The sequence below is a fragment of the Dermacentor andersoni genome, chromosome 5, assembly GCF_023375885.2.
Source record: "Dermacentor andersoni chromosome 5, qqDerAnde1_hic_scaffold, whole genome shotgun sequence".
In the NCBI taxonomy this organism is placed as follows: Eukaryota; Metazoa; Arthropoda; class Arachnida; order Ixodida; family Ixodidae; genus Dermacentor; species Dermacentor andersoni.
Genome location: NC_092818.1, coordinates 113,653,365 through 113,672,384, shown reverse-complemented (window position 1 = coordinate 113,672,384; position 19,020 = coordinate 113,653,365). Strand labels below are relative to the sequence as shown.

Genomic DNA, 19,020 nt, shown 5'->3' with positions numbered 1-19,020 from the left:
GCCCAAATTCAATGGCACCAAAGTTTATGGGAGACAAACCCACGACCATCAGGGGGAGCTGCACCCACGACCTTTGGTGTTAAGGAGCAGTTAATTCAGATAGACTTAATTCAGGCACTCAAATCCACGACCTTCGTGGTAGTCGCACCCTCGACCTTTGGTGGGAGTAGAACCCACGACCTTTGGTGTCAAGGCGAAGTTAATTAAGACAGTTCGTTAAGGTAAAGTTAATTACGACACTCAAACTCACGACCTTTGGTGGAAGTTGAACCCTCGACCTTTGGTGGGACTCGAGGCCACTACCTTTGGTGTTGATTATGACAAAGCTAATTAAGATACAATTAATTAAGTTTTGTTTAATAAGGAACTCGGAAACCAAAATTCAATGACACGAAATCGATGGGAGTCGAATCCATGATTATTAATGGGAGTCGCACCCCCGACCTTTGTTGTTAAGGCCCAGTTAATTAATATAGTGCTAATAAAGACACTCGAACCGATGACATTTAGCGCGAGCTAACGCGAGGTTAGTTAAGACACAGTTAATTAAGAGAGAGTTAACTAAGGAACTCGAGCCGACGACATTTGGTGGGCTAAAACAAGTAATAGGAAGTAACAACGCATTCAAATGAGAGTGTCAAGTAAATTAATGAATGTCTCATGCGCACAGGGTTTCGCCTTCCTTCTCTTTAGCGTAGGCTAAAGTGACTGTCATCAGTTTCTTTTTATTTTATTGAGCAATGAATATCATTCTAGCTTGGCAAAACAATTATCCTTAGAGAAACGATTAAGTGGGTCTGTAGTGCACACTTTATATTGACGTAGAAAGTGCTAGGCAAGCGCTTAATAACATGTACCCACCGCGTGCCTTAGTTGTTATTCACGTAAATGAGTTTTAGTAGCGTCGTGGATGCTGAAAAACAGCAACACCCCCTCGACGCACGGAAGCAGCTGCAAATACCCTGAAGAGTTTTGTGTCACCTAATATACGGCACGGTAATTTGAGGGCATAACTATGAACTCGAATACTTATAAACCATAAGGTAAGATTAACCGATATTTACATCCCTCTCCTCCTGACTTTTTGCGGCTGAAGCATTGCACTATACCCTTCGCCTGCGTTCGCCAGTCCACGCAGTTTTTTTTTCCTCGTGTGGTAATGCAGCCGCATGCCACAGTAGATAACCACTCTTTCGCGGAACTGTAATATTTTCCAGCTGCATACGTGCTCTACCCCCTGTGAGAAGCCTGTTCGCGCAGCTGCAGCGCTTAGCAGATGCGCAAACAGCCACGCCGCATAGTTGGCGAAAAAAAAAAATAAGATATTACATTTTGTGTGCATGAACGAACTTTCAGTTCCGTAACCAACAACGTTTTTTGCGTAACCAACAACAAGAATTCTTGCGTTTGGGGAGAGAAAGTGGTCCTTTGATGGAAACTGGACAGGCTTGCCCAGTTGCATCACGCATGAGCGACATACACCTTTTGCGTTTGGGTAATGCTCCAAAGAAAGCCACTCAAGAGAGAGAGATAACAGAAAGGGAGGAAGGTTAATCAGAAAAATAATTCATGCAGAAAGTCCTCTGGGAGCTGTCTTAAGTACGCGTGAGCATTGTGCCACTTGCTCATCTCCACGCAGCCCGGTGCCGTTATCAATGTTATGCGACTTGATCCGCCCAGTATAAACGACAGTGCTGTGGCGACACGAACTGTTGCTGACGGCGGCGCAAGGTGAATCGATGACGCAAGCAAGCTACTGCAGGTGGCGGCGCCGGGTGCGCTGACGACGTTCCGATCATTATAAGTCATTATCACTCTTTAGCGTTTTATCCATCCGCGTCGAGCCATTATCAGAATGAAGACTACAAGATTATGCGTAAGGGAGGAAAGGCGAGACCATCATTTAGCAGAGTTTTAGCAGCAAGAGCTGTGATGAAGCATTCTTTACGGAGTGCAGCCCTTTTTGTGAGCGGGTGGGCGGGGTATCTCGCAGTTAGGTGGGCCGATCCTAGTGATAGTGCAGTCTAATGTTATATAAGCGCCACAGGGGCGACTCTATGTGCACTGGGGCCGCAAGGCATGCGCCACGGAGTATTTGCCCCTTAGGCAACTTTGTAGGTGCCGCGGAGCTTTTGCACTGAGGACTATGGGTACGTCCCACTATAGGTTTTAGTTTGCTTTCAATCTCATATATTCCCATTGCAGTCATTCTACTTACTGTAAACACAAAAAATGTGTTTTTTCTGCTAAAAACTTCGGAGGAACAGGTGCCAACCAATCGTGGTGTCGGACACATGGTTACAGTAGCCGGCCGGTCAATGCCGAGAAGTTCTACGAACCACAGGATGCGTGTCATCGCGCTCGAAATGTGTTGGAAGTACACTCCGTGTGGTTTCGAAATTTCTTTAACAACCCCGATAAACGAAGGGTAGCTCGCTTACAGCGTCAGAAATTTCGAAAATACTTCCCAAGTGGTTGTCGTTTTCAGTGACGACACCCTAAATTAGCAACGCGGTCGTCGATCGTACAGCGTCGCCATGCGGTTCATCGAAAACAAAGACTGCTGTGCAACCTACTGTGTACGTTCAACAGTTGACAGCTGCGCCGAAAATAGGTTTTTCTGTACGCACTAAGCAGAACACAAGGTCCTTCCGGCTGCTGCTTACGCGCAGATATTTAGACCGTCGGATGCTCTACGCCATGGGACAAAAAATTAAAAAAAAAAACGTGGCCACTTCACGCAGCTGGTTGAGGATAGAAGGTCGCACGTGACGTCCGCTTCACCAGCCATCGTTCAGAACATATCCGCTCAGCGAGCTGTTCAAAAGCGAAAGGAATGACATCCGGCGTTACGTGGAAGATAGACAGTAAACATTTCATTGTTGCTTTGTTGCTCTGGCGGGACTTTTGTTTCTGCTTGTTTTGCCAACCATAAACCGTAATATTGTAGTGACGATTGAGGTGAATATTTAGGAAGTAGAACAATAGTTTTCAAGTGCCACAACAAGCACCTAATGCTGCTGTTCACACCTCTCCCAAACAAAGATCCTGCTTATGCGATATTATTTATGACAATAAAATGATTTAAAGAAAAGTAATTTTTATATGTGAAAAAATTGATCGATTAAGAAAAACTGCAGACGTAGCAGTTAAAACAAGCCATTTTGCACAGTGGTTCCCGCACAGTACCTTGTGTACGAACGGCGGCTTTGGTTCAAGAGCCTGCTCCTGCTGCTTCTAAGCGCGCATGCGTAGCAAGCGGAATCAATGCGAAGTATTCTTGTTGAGCGTTGCCCGTTGTTTTTTTCTACTAGCTGGCTGGCCCTTTTCGCGAAGCAGGTGTAGTTATCAAACGCCTAGGTGGTGTCCTAAGTGCCGGTGAACCAGCGTACAATCACTCAACTTTCTACATCCGCTCTCCGCTTCTGTCTGACCGTTTCCGAGAAGCAGCTAGAGTTTATCAAATGTCTAGACCGGGCCCGAAGTGCAGGTTAGACAGTGCGCAATCGCTCTTCATTTGACACATCCACTCTCGGCTCCCCAGAAAAGTGCGCCGGGGTTCTTCCACAAGGGGTGAATGTTGACGTTTAGGTCAGCCCTAGGCGTCCAGCAATCTAAGTGACGATTTACGTTAGATGTCTTTTGACGCGTCTAGGTGACGTCAGAACTTGCTATGAAACAGAGGCGCCCTCCTTCCAACTCAAGTAGAGGCCCTGAGAGATTCGAAGAGCTTCCACGTGGCTCTGTAGGACCGTTTCCCGCCAGAATGTCCGAAAAGCTCGCCGCGACATAGTGGCTGCCCGCGTGCTCTATACATGGCAACAAAGTACCTGCGCTTCAATATCCGCTCCAGGCTCGCCGTCGCATTCGGGTACTGTAAAATAATGCGCATATTTATGTCTAACACTTCGATGTGATGAAACATTTCATTTTCAACAACTACTGCGTCATTCCAGTTGAAGATACCACCAGTTCGCACCCACGTTACAGCTGCGGTCACTGTTTCGCTCCAGAAAACTCACACGATTCGTGAGAACCCTCCTAATCAAGCAACAATGCTTCGCATCACGTCGCACTCAACTGGGGTTGTGGCTGCCGTAATTTTATTACTTTGTTCTTACCTTTTTCGTTCAGCTGAATAAATTAAACGAACGTGTTGTTGAAGAGCTATAGATGAAAACATCGTGTGCCAAAGATGAAATTTCTGTCTTGAAGTAGAGGTGTGACGGCAGTAGTACTAAGCACCAGAACGTTTTCGACCATGCCGATATGGCTTGACCTCCTGCTGTACGTTTCCTTTCTTTTTTTCTTAGCATGTAGTGCGAGGTCAGTTTTAATTGTGCTAATAATCGGACACTTTTTCATCTAAGGAGAAAAAATCGCGGGATCTTGGACCCGGAAATCCACTTGATGCGATTAATTTCACCTACTCTTATCCATGCGTATTTCCCCGAGTAATACCACACTCACACGATGGCAGTTCATGGACTTGTCTTTGAAAGTATACACTAGTTTGTGTTGCCGTTTAAAGGCTACCTGCTGTCTGGTCGCTCTCTACTGTTACACTCTGTTCCGCTACTCCACTCTTCTATAACCGTCCTCATGAGCCTACTGTAGTACTACTGCCGTGCACTTCCTTGCATAGCTGTCATTTCCTTCCTATTCCGCCAACTAAATAACCAACGCGTTCACCGTGAGTGCAGTAAAGACGCCCTTTCTTAAAGCGTCGTCAACGTGAAGCACAGGAAACTAAAAGAATACGATGAAAGTAGCCGCGAAGGCCAGAAACCTCGAACCTTGACCTCGAGTTACCTAATGTTATGGTAATGTGGTTTGCTTAAATCACATGGCATCTATCAGCTAAGCGTTGGTCTAACAAAGGGGTGGACGCTGAACTATGTAGGTAATTTATTGCCCTCTGTGAAAACAACCTTCTGCAAACGAGTCCGTTCTGGCACACGAAAAAGAATTAACTTGTAACATTTCAGCAAGGCGAGTCTTCCATTGCACTGTTATTGTAAGCTACATGCATAACTAGAAGGCATACACTACTCAGCTTAGGCACGTACTCAGGATTCTTTTCAGTGGGGTTTGGGGGCCCTAACCTAAGGTAACCTTTGTATGAAAATGAAGGGGGAGGGGGCACCTTTAGTAGAACAAACGTGAATAATTCCTACCGTTTTCCATAAATACGCGTAAACCCGCAAAAAAGAAATGAAATGAGGTGTACGTCACAGGTACGCCTGTGAGATGCACCTCTACGTTACTTGGCAAACAAGGAACCACATCAAATTGACTCGCGCAGGAAATAAGCGTACGAAGAAAACTGCGAAGAACAATTAAACAAGTGAGTCTAAAATAAGGGGTCTTAATGGCGTTTTTAAATTACGTCTGCAAGAATTTTAGAGAAATACATATTTCCGGCACAATCACACTTATTTTGAATTCTTCGTTTACTGCTCTACCAAGTGCCAAAACCGACTCGTATTGTTATTTGGGAAGGCACCTAACGATGCGTAGCCGCCGGTCCCGTACAACCACGTAAAGCGCCGGACGCTACGGTTCTAGACGTACTGCGCCTACCGAAGGAGGTTAGAAAAAACACCACATAAGCACGGCAGAGAAGTGGCTACGGCAGGCGGCTCGACTGAAACTGTAGAAGAGTCATTCCAAACACACGGAATCAGTCTTCACTTCCGGTGGCATTTTCTCTACTTCCTTTTTAAATAAAAAGGTGTTGATCCCTAAATATTTTCACAAACACGGGTTAAATTTGTTAATTTTTGCTTTTACTTCCTCCTTGGCAGCTTCCTCGACTCTCTACCTTAGTAGATCGCGTAATTTCTGAACTCCTTGCAACGCTTGTTTGCAGTGTTCAATTCGCTCGAAAGTGCTGTACAATTAGGGGAAAACCAGACGAGGTAACGGGTGACATTCATATTGCTTATGGGTTTAACGGTTATTACAGGGTTTCACGACGGACGCTGATTGGCAAGATCTTATTTTCCACCTTTCTAATCCATATCATGAATATCCGAGGATCTGCCAGCGTCACGGCGAGCCGTCACTCGAAGAAGTAATGAGGCAAAGGGAAAAGTTAAACGCAGCTGGCGTTTTCTCCCACCGCAACTCGTTCCAAGAGCACACAGACCAGCTTACTACGAACTGAATGCCTTTCCTGGTCCATCGATGAGCCCAAAGAAAAAACGTTGACCTAACGAAGGAACAGGCAGGCGCGTGACCTTAGCTTAAATTAATGCATCTGAAGTTAATCGCGCGGGCACCGATTGATAGAAAACTAGCCTTCACATCCCAGGAGATGCCGATAACTACCGCCATCCAAAATCAGCGAAAGAGGCAGCAAAATGTTGATCGCCGAATAGCTGCCCAGTCTCAAGCTTGATTTGGCGTTTAGGAACGTGTGCGAAGAGTGGTGACGTGGACGGGAGGGAAGGGGGGGAGAGCTACGCCACTTAATTTCGGAGGGCCCCCCCCCCACCCCCCGCCCCCCGGGCCCCCCTTGGGTACGTGCCTGACTCAGCTTGCCAGTAAAACACGTTGTGGGGCTAGTTGGTGCATAGCTTTCAAAAGGTGAGGGGGGGGGGAGAGAGAAGAATACAGGAAGGCAGGGATGTTAACCAGTCAATAGTCTGGTTGGCTACCCTACACAGGGGGAAGGGAGAAGGGGAAGAGAAAGAAGGGCGAGAGAAGGTGTAGGTACGTGTACGGACAGCACTTCAGTTAAAGTCGCTCGAGCAAACCAGAAGTTCTGAGAAAACACCAAAGTGCCTTCACTGCCTTCTGAGCCGATGTTCGGTCGGGATGGTGCTCTAATATTGTCTGTTCACTCAGAGGACGATCGTCTAGTTTCCTCAATGTGCCGGACAAATACTGTCTTTGTGCTTGAAATTGAGGACAATGGCACAATATGTGGTCAATGTTCTCCTCGCATGCGCAAACACACATGCAGGACTATCAGCCATTCCAATTAGTGCTGAGTAGGCATTCGTGAAGGCCACTCCAAGCCATAACCGACACAGAAGAGACGCTTCACGCCGGTGCACACCGGCTGGAGGTCTGAGTTGAAGTGATGGGTTTAGTCGGTGCAGTCTTGTGCGCCTTGTATGTACGGTATTCCACTCTGCTAAGGAGATCATGCGTGCCAGAATGCCAAGTTGTCTCGCGGCGTCGGTCCTTGAGAGCGGAATGTGGACGCAGCGGTCTTCTTCGTTTGACGTCCGAGCTGCCTTATCGGCGTCATCATTACCAATGATACCGCCATGACCTGGTATCCACTGAAAATAGATATCATGGCATTTTTCTCTTAAGCGATGGACAAGTTCCGCGATTTCGCACGTGAGCTGATCGTGAGTTCCATGTCGGAGAAATGAATGCACACATTGCAAGGCCGGCCTTGAATCGCAGAAGACTGCCCATTTTCTAGGACTTTCAGTATTTATCACTTGAAGCGCGTCGCGGAGAGCCGCGAGCTCTGCAGCTGTAGACGTAGTGACATGGGATGTCTTGAACCGCTTGGTTATTCTCATTGCTGGTATAACTACAGCGCCGCCGGAACTGGTTGATGTAGTTGATCCATCAGTGTAGACGTGTGTGCAGTCGCTGTATTTCTCGTACAAGAGAAGTAAAGTTAGTTGCTTGAGCGCTGATGATGGCAAGTCCGACTTTTTCTGAAGTCCTGGGACTGTAAGGTGCACTTGAGTACGGCGCATACACCATGGAGGAATGGAAGGCATTGCCGCAGGTGTGTAACCTGACCTGAAAGAGGCACGGTGCGCGAAGACAGTCGCACTGAATGTCGTGTGTGGCCTATCTTCTGAGAGACTTGCTAGGTGGTGGGTAGGGGTCCGGGCGAAGTGTCTTATGTGCACACGCATTGTTTCAACGCTAATGTGCGTTCTAATAGTGAAATCTTGAGCGACTGCAATAACTTCAGTCGTTGACGCACTCCGCGGTAGACCGAGACATATCTTGAGTGCTTGGGCTTGGTTGCTTTGGATTATGTTCAGGTTAGTTCTGCAGGTGTTGGACATGACAGGTAGGCTGTACCGCAGGAATCCAATAAAGAGGACCCTGTACAGTTGCAGCATAGAGTGTATTGGCACTCCCCAGGTCTTTCCTGCAAGGAACTTAAACATATGGCAAATTCCTGTCAGGCGTTTTTTCACATAATTCACATGAGGGGTCCAGGAGAGATTTTTGTCAAGGACCACATCCAAAAATCTGTGACTCGTGCTGTACGAGATCATGTGTCTGTCGACGGATATCACGTATGGAGACATTGATTTCCTGGTAAATGCCACCGCTGCGCACTTCTCGTATGATATACGAAGTCCTTGTTCTCGAAGGTAGGATAATTTAAAGTAGCTGACTTTTGAAGCCGCGCGCGAAGCTGCAGTCGCGTCACAGCCGACGTCCAAATGCAAATGTCGTCGGCATAGATGGAGAGCCTAACGGTGCCTGGCAGGATGTCGGTGAGTCCAATGAGTGTTAGACTGAAGAGCGTTGGGCTGAGTGCTCCGCCCTGAGGCACCCCACGGTTACTGTAATGCTGGGAGGTCGGGCCATCCTCGGTAAGTACGAAAAATGATCTCTTATGTAGATAGCTACTTATCCAAAAATATACTTTGCCGCCAAGTCCTACTGCCTCTAACGCGTTGAAAATCGCTTCGTGCGTTACGTTATCGTACGCTCCTTCAACATCCAGAAACAGGGCAGCAGATAATCTTTTGCCGGACTTCTGGTGCTCGACGTACGTCACCAAGTCGATAACGGTGTCTATGGAAGAACGGCCACGCCTGAAACCGGCCACTGCATCTGGATATACCTGGTAATGTTCGAGGTACCATTCTAGCCGTGCTAGAACCATCCTCTCCATTAGTTTTCCGATGCAACTGGCAAGCGCAATTGGTCGGTATGATGCAATGTCTACAGGCGACTTGCCAGGCTTGAGCAGTGGAATTAGGCGACCGGTCTTCCATTCTTGGGGAACCGTACCTGTCTGCCAGGAGCTGTTGAACAGGAGCAGGAGCACTTTTCGAGCCTCATCGCCAAGATTACACAGGGCGTGGTAGGTTATACCGTCGGGTCCTGGTGAAGATGAACGCTTGCACAAGGCCAGTGCAGCTTCGAGCTCGTCCATGGAGAAAGGACTATCCATGCGGGAGTCGCGTGAAATCGGTGAGTGGCGGAGCGTCGATGTTCCAGCGCAACTAGTTTCGCCAGCAATCCTCCTGCAGAAAGCTTCCGCTACGTCAATCTCGCTGCATTGTTGGTGAAGGGCCAAAGACTTAAAAGGGTGGCGCTGCGAAGGGGTTCCACGGAGACCACGAACAGTTCTCCGTATGTGAGACAATGGTTTTCGTGGATCCAAAGATTCGCAGAATAATTTCCATCTTTGTGATGCAAGTTTGTCCATGCGACGCTGAATTTTCTTTTGAGTTCTTCTGGCCAACCTCGAGTCATGTATAGACTTCGTGCGCCTGTATCTTCGCTCTGCACGACGACGAATTGCACGAAGCTTCTCTAGCTCAATGTCGTATTCGGTGCGTGTAGACGTTCTCAGAAGCGAATGTTTCGCAGCCTCTAGGGCACCTTTTATGATGTCCTCTAGGCTAGTCGACAAGTCGTCACGACAGCCGTCTTCGACAATTGACTTGAACATTGGCCAGTCGATACATTGTGTGACGGCGGCTAACCTGGAGTCCGTCAACCCTTCAACCCTAAGATAAGTGGGTAGGTGGTCACTTCCCCGCGTTTCAATATCCGGAAACCACCTGACTTTTCTAGTGAAGGAGCGTGAAACAAAGGTCAGGTCCAGGCAGCTACAGTAGGCAGCTCCACGTAGAAAGGTGGGGCTTCATCATTTAACAAGCACAGTTCTTGTTCGGAGGCAAATGACACTAATCTTCTGCCTCTCGAGTTTATCTTAGAACTTTCCCAGAGATGGTGGTGGGCATTAAAATCTCCAGTAATCACCAAAGGCTGCGGAGTCGCTGTGGTGATTTGCCGTAATCTCTCGCAGTCCAACCGACTTGAGGGCGATATGTATGCTCCAATTAATGTGAAAGTGAGCTTGCCTTTCTTCACTGTCAGACAGACGTATTGGTTTTCTTGGTCAGGCGACACTGGGTGATGGACATACGTAAGATCACGTCGCATGAATACGATGATCTTGCTGCCTTCTCCGTGGGTGGCGGACATGGAACATTCATACCCGGACAGTCTGATGTTATCTGATAGGGGCTCGCAGATGACGATGACTGGGAACTTATTCGTGAACACAAACTGTCGAAAGTCCGACATGCGTGACTTCAGTCCTCTGGCGTTCCACTGAAATATCGACGCGTTTCGGACTTCATCACGAAATGACGGCTTCTGGAGAGCCATGATTTTAACCAAGAGCTGCAAGTACTGGACTCAAAGTGTCCAGCACCTGTAGTGCGCTTTGCGCAGACGAAGACTTCATGTTGGTAAGTATAACGCGAATGGCACTCATGAGCGACCGCAGAATGTTGATGACCTGGAGATCATCAGCCAGCGTCGCTTCAACAGTTGCAGAAGCCGTTGAAGTCGGTGCGTTTTGAGGTAACTTAGCAGGGAGTTGTGCCCTCGGTAGGTCAGGCCATTCTTCAGGACGGGCGAGCCTCTCCTCTTTGTTCGCTTTCCTTGAATCTGTCTTGGTGGCGCAGTGTGGAGATGCGGCAGCCCTTGTGACTGTAGCTGGCGTGTACCTATCTGCAGTTGCGGAATTTCTTGAACGTTTTCGGTGTCGATGCCGACATCGCCAAACAGCGGTAGCAGCCTCTCGATGCGTTGAATTGTCGCGCACCATGCGTTTTAGAATCGTGAATTCCTTCCGCATCCGCGGGCAATCCTTTGAAGAGGCCTTGTGAGGACCACTGCAGTTAGGGCACTTTAGAACATGTGCGCTGCAGGCGTCTTCTGAATGGGACTCAGAGCACCGCGGGCACACTAAGCTGTTCACGCAGACACCCTTCACGTGGCCAATCTTGCAACACTTGAAACACTGGAGGGGCTTCGGTACGAATGGTCGTACTGGATGGCGGACATGTCCTACTTTGACGTGGGAAGGAAGGTTGTCTCCTTCAAACAAAATCTTCACACAGCGTGTGTTTCCCAATCTGGAAATCCTTGTAATGAAATTGCCTTCTGTCGTTGGCTTTATCAGCGTTGGCTAGTCGTCATTAGGAATGGCAACGTCGACGTCATAAATGACGCCCGCAGTACCATCGCCGCCTGTAGGGATCATTGATCGCACCTTTACCTTGTCGATATCAGTTATATTACGTAGGTATTGTAGGGCACTGCGATGTAGCACATCAACTGCCAGGACATTTTTCCGCGAGTTTATTCGCACGTCTTTAATCTCATTTGGTGCGATTCTCTCGAGTAAAGAAGAGAGGACCTGCCTGTTGAGGAGCCGCAAATTGGTCGCCGGGTCCACGGGCATAAAGAGCACAGTGTGCGGCCAGCACAGCGGTGCACTCTTCACGGTAGAAGCACTTGGCGACGAAGATGCCTGCAGTAGTCTTCTTTTCGCTGATCTACTCATCACGACCTGGAAGTCATCGTCCGACGAGTCGTAGCTGTCCGAACATATCTCAGTGGCCTCGCTGTCTGTATCGCTTGACGCACTTCCACGTTTCCTGGACGCTAGCCGACCTGACGGCTGCACACCAGGAAAGTCCTCGGAGATTTCTTCATCCATTGCCGCAAGGAGGGAGCGGCAGCTCCCAGAAATTCAGGGAAACAAAGCGAAAAAGCGGAGACAAATGCACAAGCGTTCTATCAAAGAATCACTTCGTCTTCCTCCTTCAAAAGGTGAAGCGCCAATAGTGACGGCACACAAGAAGAAATACGCCTCGTTCTGTCTGTATTTCTTCTTGTGTGCCATCACTATTGGCGCTTCACCTTTTGTCAGCTTGCCAGCACTGCTAGGCAGAAGTATCATTTTTAGCAGTAATGGCGGAATATATATAGCGGCGAAATGCTTTCAGATTAAGCATGCCGGGAAAAAAACATGGTATTTCACCCTTACATGGTACAAAACATCAAAGGACACAATTGTGTCAATTTGAAAGAAAATTGTTAGTTCTAACTGCTTGTTTCACTTACTTATGTACCCGTTCTCTCAGGCGCAGTACTAGTTGGCGTTATAGAACTCATTTACCTCCTTTTCTACAGGGGTTCCCAGCAGGCACCGTAGACAGGGAGAGTAACTCTCGCAGCGTAACTTGCGTGACAGTGCTACCAATCGTCAGCGAATTGCTGGTCAAACCAAACCGACCATAACATCGCCCACAGAGCACTTACGCCGAATGCAAAGTTATTGTCACTACAGAGGCAACGTTTTGCATCGGCTGACAAATAAATACCTTTAGCGGAAGGGTATAAATTCATGACTTCAGTTGTGAAACAGCGAAATGTCAACAAGCAACAGACAATGGGACTTTACAGCGGCGCGACTTAACATCGCATCAGAAGGCCGTGCAAGCGCCACTGCGCTTATTGAGATCGACCGGCCTGTGTGATCGTCTGTGGTTGGAACGCCTTTTGTGTTACCTGTTCCTGTTCTTTTTATTTCTTTTTGTTCTCTCTACCTTTGCCCTCTTTCATACCTTCATATCCCCCACCCCAGTGCAGGGTAGCAAACCGGACACGTGCCTCTGGTTAACTTCCCTGATTTTATGACCCCCCTCTCTCTCTCTCTGCTCAATGTGTCATTTCGCAGCAAAATGTCAACGGCTCCGCGTCGGCCACTTCCAGTTCTTTAAGTCCTCTCCATTACGTTGTTTTCGTGCGTGACTTAGCAGGTTTCAAATGTTGTTGACTGGAACTGGTTAGCTTAATAATGAAATTTAGTGGGCGTTGGTTTTTCCACAGGCAGGGTAAGGGATAAAACAAACTTTATGTGGACATAAAAATGCTCACAAGCACGTGCTTTGCATTTGTCCTCACCTCTAGAATACTGCTCTAGGCCGTGCTTCCCGGCCTTTTTCCCGCGCTAGATTTACAGCACTAGCGACGCGATGGAAACGCTCAATTGAGTATGTAGGAGATTGCAGAAGTGTCAAAACGTTTGAGGGTTTAGCTTTTATGACCACAGCTCCATATGTGTGTGTGTGTGTGTGTGTGTGTGTGTGTGTGTGTGTGTGTGTGTGTGTGTGCGTGTGCGTGTGTGCGTGCGTGCGTTCGTGCGTGTGTGCGTGTGTGTGTGTGTGTGTGTGTGTGTGTGTGTGTGTGTGTGTGTGTGTGTGTGTGTGTGTGTGTGTGTGTGTGTGTGTGTGTGTGTGTGTGTGTGTGTGTGTGTGTGAGTGTGTGTGTGTGTGTGTGTGTGTCAGTACCAAAAGCTGAGAAACAGCTTCAGAAAGCATGCACTACAAAAAAATCACAGTGGCGACAATAACCTAGTTGGCATACGATACATGGTTAATAAACTGACAGCAATAAATTAAGAGAGAGCATATGAACGCTGCCATATTTTTACTCGTACGTAAAGAAGAAAACCCAAAAAGTAACAAAAGCGAAATAACAGTGATGATCTCGTAAATGCTGTTTTAATAATGGTATCTACAGTAACTTTAATATTATAATTCTTTTTATAACTGAGCCCGAGTGACATCATGCTGTTTGCAGTAATGAAATGGACGTAGAGAAAGTCATTGTGGCGATTCTTTTGGAATTCGTGATTTCCGCAACCTTCAAGGGGCGCCGCAGTCGAGCACAGATGCAGGCTGGATCCAGCATCCCATGGATGCTCACGTTCACCTTTATCACATTCCTTCTCGACCGAGATATTAGATCGCGTTGTTTCATCGAACGCACATGCGCTGTGCTGGCCAAGCACTTTGTGGTTGTCGGCGTAAAAGACAGAAAAGATACAACAGAAGTCCTTGGTCTATGTATGCAAATGTCTGTCCTGCAACCGGAGCCGCATACTGTATCGGTGCACTTGCGCGATGTTTCTTTTTTCCTAAAGTCTGCGTCAGTGACGCTGATTGTTGCTGCACAGTGCAAAGATTGGGAAAGTGAAAAACACGTCTTTTGTACACTTACGTACTGCTGCAGGTACGTCACCTAATTTTGCCATTTTGGCTTGAGGCAGTAGGCAGCCAACTGATACGACTCACCAGGTTGACTCGCTTGCATTTAGCGCAGAAATCTAAACGAGTAATGCATTAGACGCGCTCGCCATTGAGTTAAAATGAGTGTTTGTAAATTATTTACTTCTACATCTTGTTACAGAGTGCAGACTATGTGCGCGCTAGCGATAACACTGAACGGTCTACATTGAAAGCTGCCACTTCATGCGGTCGCTGATTCTTTGCCTCAGGGGCCACCAGAGCTCAACGAGTAATCATGCGTGTTGCTTTTGACGGCCCGACATTTCGTGTAAAGCATGAACTTGCTAAAGCTTCGGCTGGCTGAAGCTTATTTAATCGGTACACCAGTTAAGACGTAGTACCTCAGTATTGTGTTCTGTGTGCGTTTAAGATATACGTTTACTTACGTAGCATTTGTATCATTTCAGCTCTTAACGTGTTTTTTTCGGAACGGGCTTGTCGAGCTACCTGGCTTTAGCCGCACCTACACAGAATGCCCGTGGGCATTCAACAATGCTAGTATAAGAGACATAGCCATCAATGGAAGTGCCAGAGCTGGACTATGTTATCACGGCATTCCTCGTATGTTAAATAGTGATCGGGGCAACACAAAAAATGTTGCTGGGTCAAATCAAATATCCACTGTCCATGTGCCCTGCTTCATCTGTCAGCAAATACACACACTTCGTCCCACCTAGAGCGGAGAACTGACAGAGCTGTGTTTTAGCTAAAGTGATTACTCGGCGTCCTCCTGTTCTCTCGTAGAACCAACCGCACAATCACTAGGAGAGGTCAAATGAGCCACCTGTATATAGTGGAGTTGCTCAGAACCACCCGTAACACGCTATTCGGCGGATGCAATCGTCTACACGATGCATACGGTTAGCGAGGTTTACCGACAGTGGGACTAAGAACGTGTAGAACATGCTGAACTTCAAGGAAGTATGTTATACATTCATGCTACGCTTTTGGTCAGAGCTAAAATTTATCGTTACTGAAACACGTTCTGCCATTCGCCCTAATCTCTGAGCGACCTAATTACTCAATACCAGTTCTTGGTACCACGGAAGCATGCCGTGTAATGTTTCCTATAGCGTTATGTATGTTGTTACCTTTTATTGCTCACTCTTGCGTGCACTGTAATGTTGTTGCAACTTTCTGAAAGCACGCAAGCTGCACTAAAGAGAATCGTTTTCTGCTTAATGCAGCTAATGAATTCGGAAGACCGGCGGTCATACATTACTTCCAAAGGTGTCATACATCGTTGAACGAATTGGCTTTTGGTATAAGTGGGTGGTACTCTAGCAATGACAACTTTTATTTATGTATTCCTGTAAATTTAGTGCAGGCTGTTGAAACACATATATTAAATGAAACCAAATGAATGAAAGTGTCGCATATTTGCCTTAGAGATGAACGATAATGACAGAAGTGACCACGCTCATGGTAAGTGGTATGTGTATCGCGCGAGATGGTGCCGAGGTGGGGAGGTGAAAATAAGAGAACGATAAAAGAGTGCGTGCGTGGAGGCGAATCCCGTGCTAGGTGAAAGACGGCGAGATTGAAGAGCGTCAGGCAAGAGAACGCGCTGAGCAAGGAGATAAAATAAAAGGAAGGAAATTCAATCGGAAAAATCCACGGAGTTTCCAGGGGCCAGTCGCCTGTGGACACGGAACTCTGAAGGTCACCAATCAGGCAAAGACAAATCGGCCAGAACGGCAGAAAAGCGAGGCGAACTGGCAGAAGAGAGGGAGAATTCCAAGAAGCAACGCAAGGGTGAAGGTCGGCCACCGGACCGGGCTCTGAAGTCAGGCCGTCAGGTGCCGGTGCTCACCCTCCAGGAGGACTTCAGCCGACCGGGGCCTCCTGCCAACCCGCTCCCAGGCGTCGCAACTCTAACCGATCACGTACTGCTGCCCGACCTGCGCCCGCCAGCAGAGCGCCAGCAGTCGGGCTATGAGCCCGAGTTGGCGCCCAGCTTCCTGGTCAGAACGCCGCCTCCATCTGGACGTGCTGCCAGGCCGCCTGCGTCCTATCTCCAAGCCGGAGCTGCTACGCTTTGGTCGACCGTACGTCGGTCAATCGCATCGACCTTTCGGTGCGACCAACGCCTCTTCTTTCGTCGCCTCTCCTCCACCCTTCCACATCCAACACTTTCGCGCGATCACACTCGTGGCCTGCCCTAACTCGCGTGGTGAAGATGCTGTTCTTGGTTTGAATGTAGTGGTTTCTTGCTGTGAATCTTCATTGAGCATTTACTTTATATATTTCATTTTTCGCACGAGTTGTATGTAAATGGTTGTGTGCGTTCTGCAACAAACGGCTTTGTCTTTAATTGGGTTCTCAGAGGCTCCGCCTCAGGTAACTGTCTGAAACATTAAAGAAAGGACGAACAGAACCTTCACCACAGGTAAATTTATTTTTGTTATTGAGACAAAAACAAACAGAACAGATTTTTCCGTTTGCTGGCGAAGGGCACCATTTGACACTTGGCTAATGCTATAAGATAAAAAATAAATATGCGTATAATTCTTGCACTATCTAATGCATAAATAAAACAGAAGAACGTGCTTGTTACTTTCGTAGAACGTTCTTGAGGGCTAGTGGGTTCATACTTGAAGGAAGGGTAAAACTGCGCACCTGCCTGTAGCACCTCCCTTTTCTTGTGTATACGTGTTAACCACCCCTTATGTAATACCCCGAAAGGGGTCTTTATGCTAATAAAATGAAATGAAATCAAATGAAAGAATGAGGACAAGCGAAAGGAACACACAACTGCGCTCGTGGTGTGTTGTGTGTTGCTTTCGCTTGTCCTCATCTTTCGCGCAGTTTTAACCTTCCTTCAGTTATTACTTTCGCGTAAAATCTAAATAGCAGTTGGCTCCGTAGGTACCCCTAAAAGAATACTCGCGCTACCGAACTCTTTGTGAGAGGAGTGCATGCCAGCAATTGTTGATGTTGGCCATAACAGCTGCGAAGCCGTTCGGGCAATGGCAAACAGCAGTTTACGAATTCGACGCTTTGCGCATTAGGCCCCTTTTCTACATTTCAGCCAAGGCGGCGGGTTCAGCTATTCGCGTTTTTCATGAGACGGACGCCGCACCACGTATCACTCTATTCGGGGTCAGTGGGCACCAATTTCAAAACTACCACGTCTGCTGCCCTCTTTTGATGCTGCCCTCTTTTGCGAGCAGCGCTGCAAAAATAGACCTTGAGAGCGTTGTTAACTACTTTTCAGCACATCCACGAGAACGAACGTTGTGAGGTATCATTCCATCGTTTCCCAAACGCTCGCGAGCAGAAGAGCAGGCCTCTTTATTGGGCCCAGAAACTGTGGATGAGGAAGGCCATAACGGCGGCGATTATTGTATGATCGTGGCATTTTCAGCCAGATGATATATTTTGCCAGGTACGAGAACTTACATAAACTCGCGTTTCTGCTTGAGGGCAAAGCACATGTGTGTAAACATTTTTATACTCACACAAAGTTATTTTAACTCTTACCTTTCATGGGAAAACATTCGCGCTGTAAGAGTTCAAAATTAAGCTAACCAATTTCACAACACCCCAGTCGAAAAGGGCTGATTAGGTTGCACATAACCCCAGGTGGTCAATCCCTCAGTACAATCTGTCTATGCTGATAACACATCAACCCGAGCGGCAAGTAATTAATAAACAGCAGAAAACTATCAGTGTTGGTAACACCGTTCATTTACTTGCTGTCGCCTCTCATATTCTTGATAACACCTTTTGTTCTTCGCTTCCAGATATGCCTGATGCGGCCATCAAGATGGTTGCAGTGTCAAATGAAGACGGCGGTAGGTTCTGGTAAGTTGTAAACTTGTTCCAATACTCTCAGCGTCTGTCCCCATTCTCATCGCGGAAGCGCCGCTAAAGTGGATACCGCTGACGTGGATACTACAGAGAGAAGCTTCTCCACAGAGATACTTTACAATAACCCTGCCTAGTGCCTAATCAATCCTCTAAATCTGTGTCGAAGAGATGTACCGATAGAATACTTGTTCGTAGTCTTCTCAGCGCCAGAATACGCCGAGACTCGCGCTGTTACGAGTAATACGCGGGCTAAAGGTGTCAGGGGGCTAGCAAAGAACTGGTTGCTTTTTGTAACCAGAAAACCAAGCACCACTAAATTTAAGAGCACCTTAAAATTTGAGTCACAAGTGGTACGTACTTTACAAGGAGCTCTGAACAGACGTTGTTCGCGAGTTCATCAAAAAAGGCATGTACGCGCAGTGAACCTTCTCTACAGAGCTACATAACACCTTAGGCTCTTCTGCATGGAAGACATGTGCCTCACCGGAATGTGCGCCGAATGAGCAGGGTTCCCTAAGATGCAGCTTGATTGTACGTATAATTTGAAACTATCATTGTGGGAATACAAGAAGGCTGTACAGGACCACCCCGTGAAGACAAAAGATATTAGCGATCTGTTAATATCTTTTGTACGCCATCAAGCGCCCCGCGTACTAGTGTATCAGTCTCCTTCAGCGTGTCTCTGTACTACTGTCACAGAGTGGACGGCTTCACAAAATTTGAAATCGGTACTCCTGTTTAGTCGCACATTTTTTTACCCTTCGAAGTCACACCACTCCTCTGTAAAACCACTTCATGAACACTGGAAACACGTGTATTGAAAGTATGTGTAATGTGATAAACTAGGTCTCTGTGCGGTCTTTTTCTAACTTCATACTATGTTTACTGGTAACATAACACGTAGCACATGAACTCTTAAATTGAATAACTCTTATTTCATTGAGAAAAACTACGACCACTCATTGCAGTTCGCAGGGCAAATTGCCTAAATATTGTCGCGAACAGTGGCGAAGACAAAGACGTATTGAGGCTGGGTCAGAGT

General features: G+C 47.3%; 1 protein-coding gene across 1 annotated transcript in view; it reads left to right on the top strand.

The window, feature by feature from the left end:
* Window positions 1-15,556: 15,556 nt before the first annotated feature.
* LOC126531063 (uncharacterized) overlaps window positions 15,557-19,020 on the top strand; it is a 49,433-nt gene continuing 45,969 nt past the window's right edge. Inside the window, exons 1-3 of the mRNA XM_050178448.3 lie at window positions 15,557-15,590; window positions 15,828-16,154; window positions 17,912-17,972. Of these exons, the coding sequence (XP_050034405.3) occupies window positions 15,557-15,590; window positions 15,828-16,154; window positions 17,912-17,972 (422 nt within the window). The remainder of the gene's footprint in view (window positions 15,591-15,827; window positions 16,155-17,911; window positions 17,973-19,020) is intronic.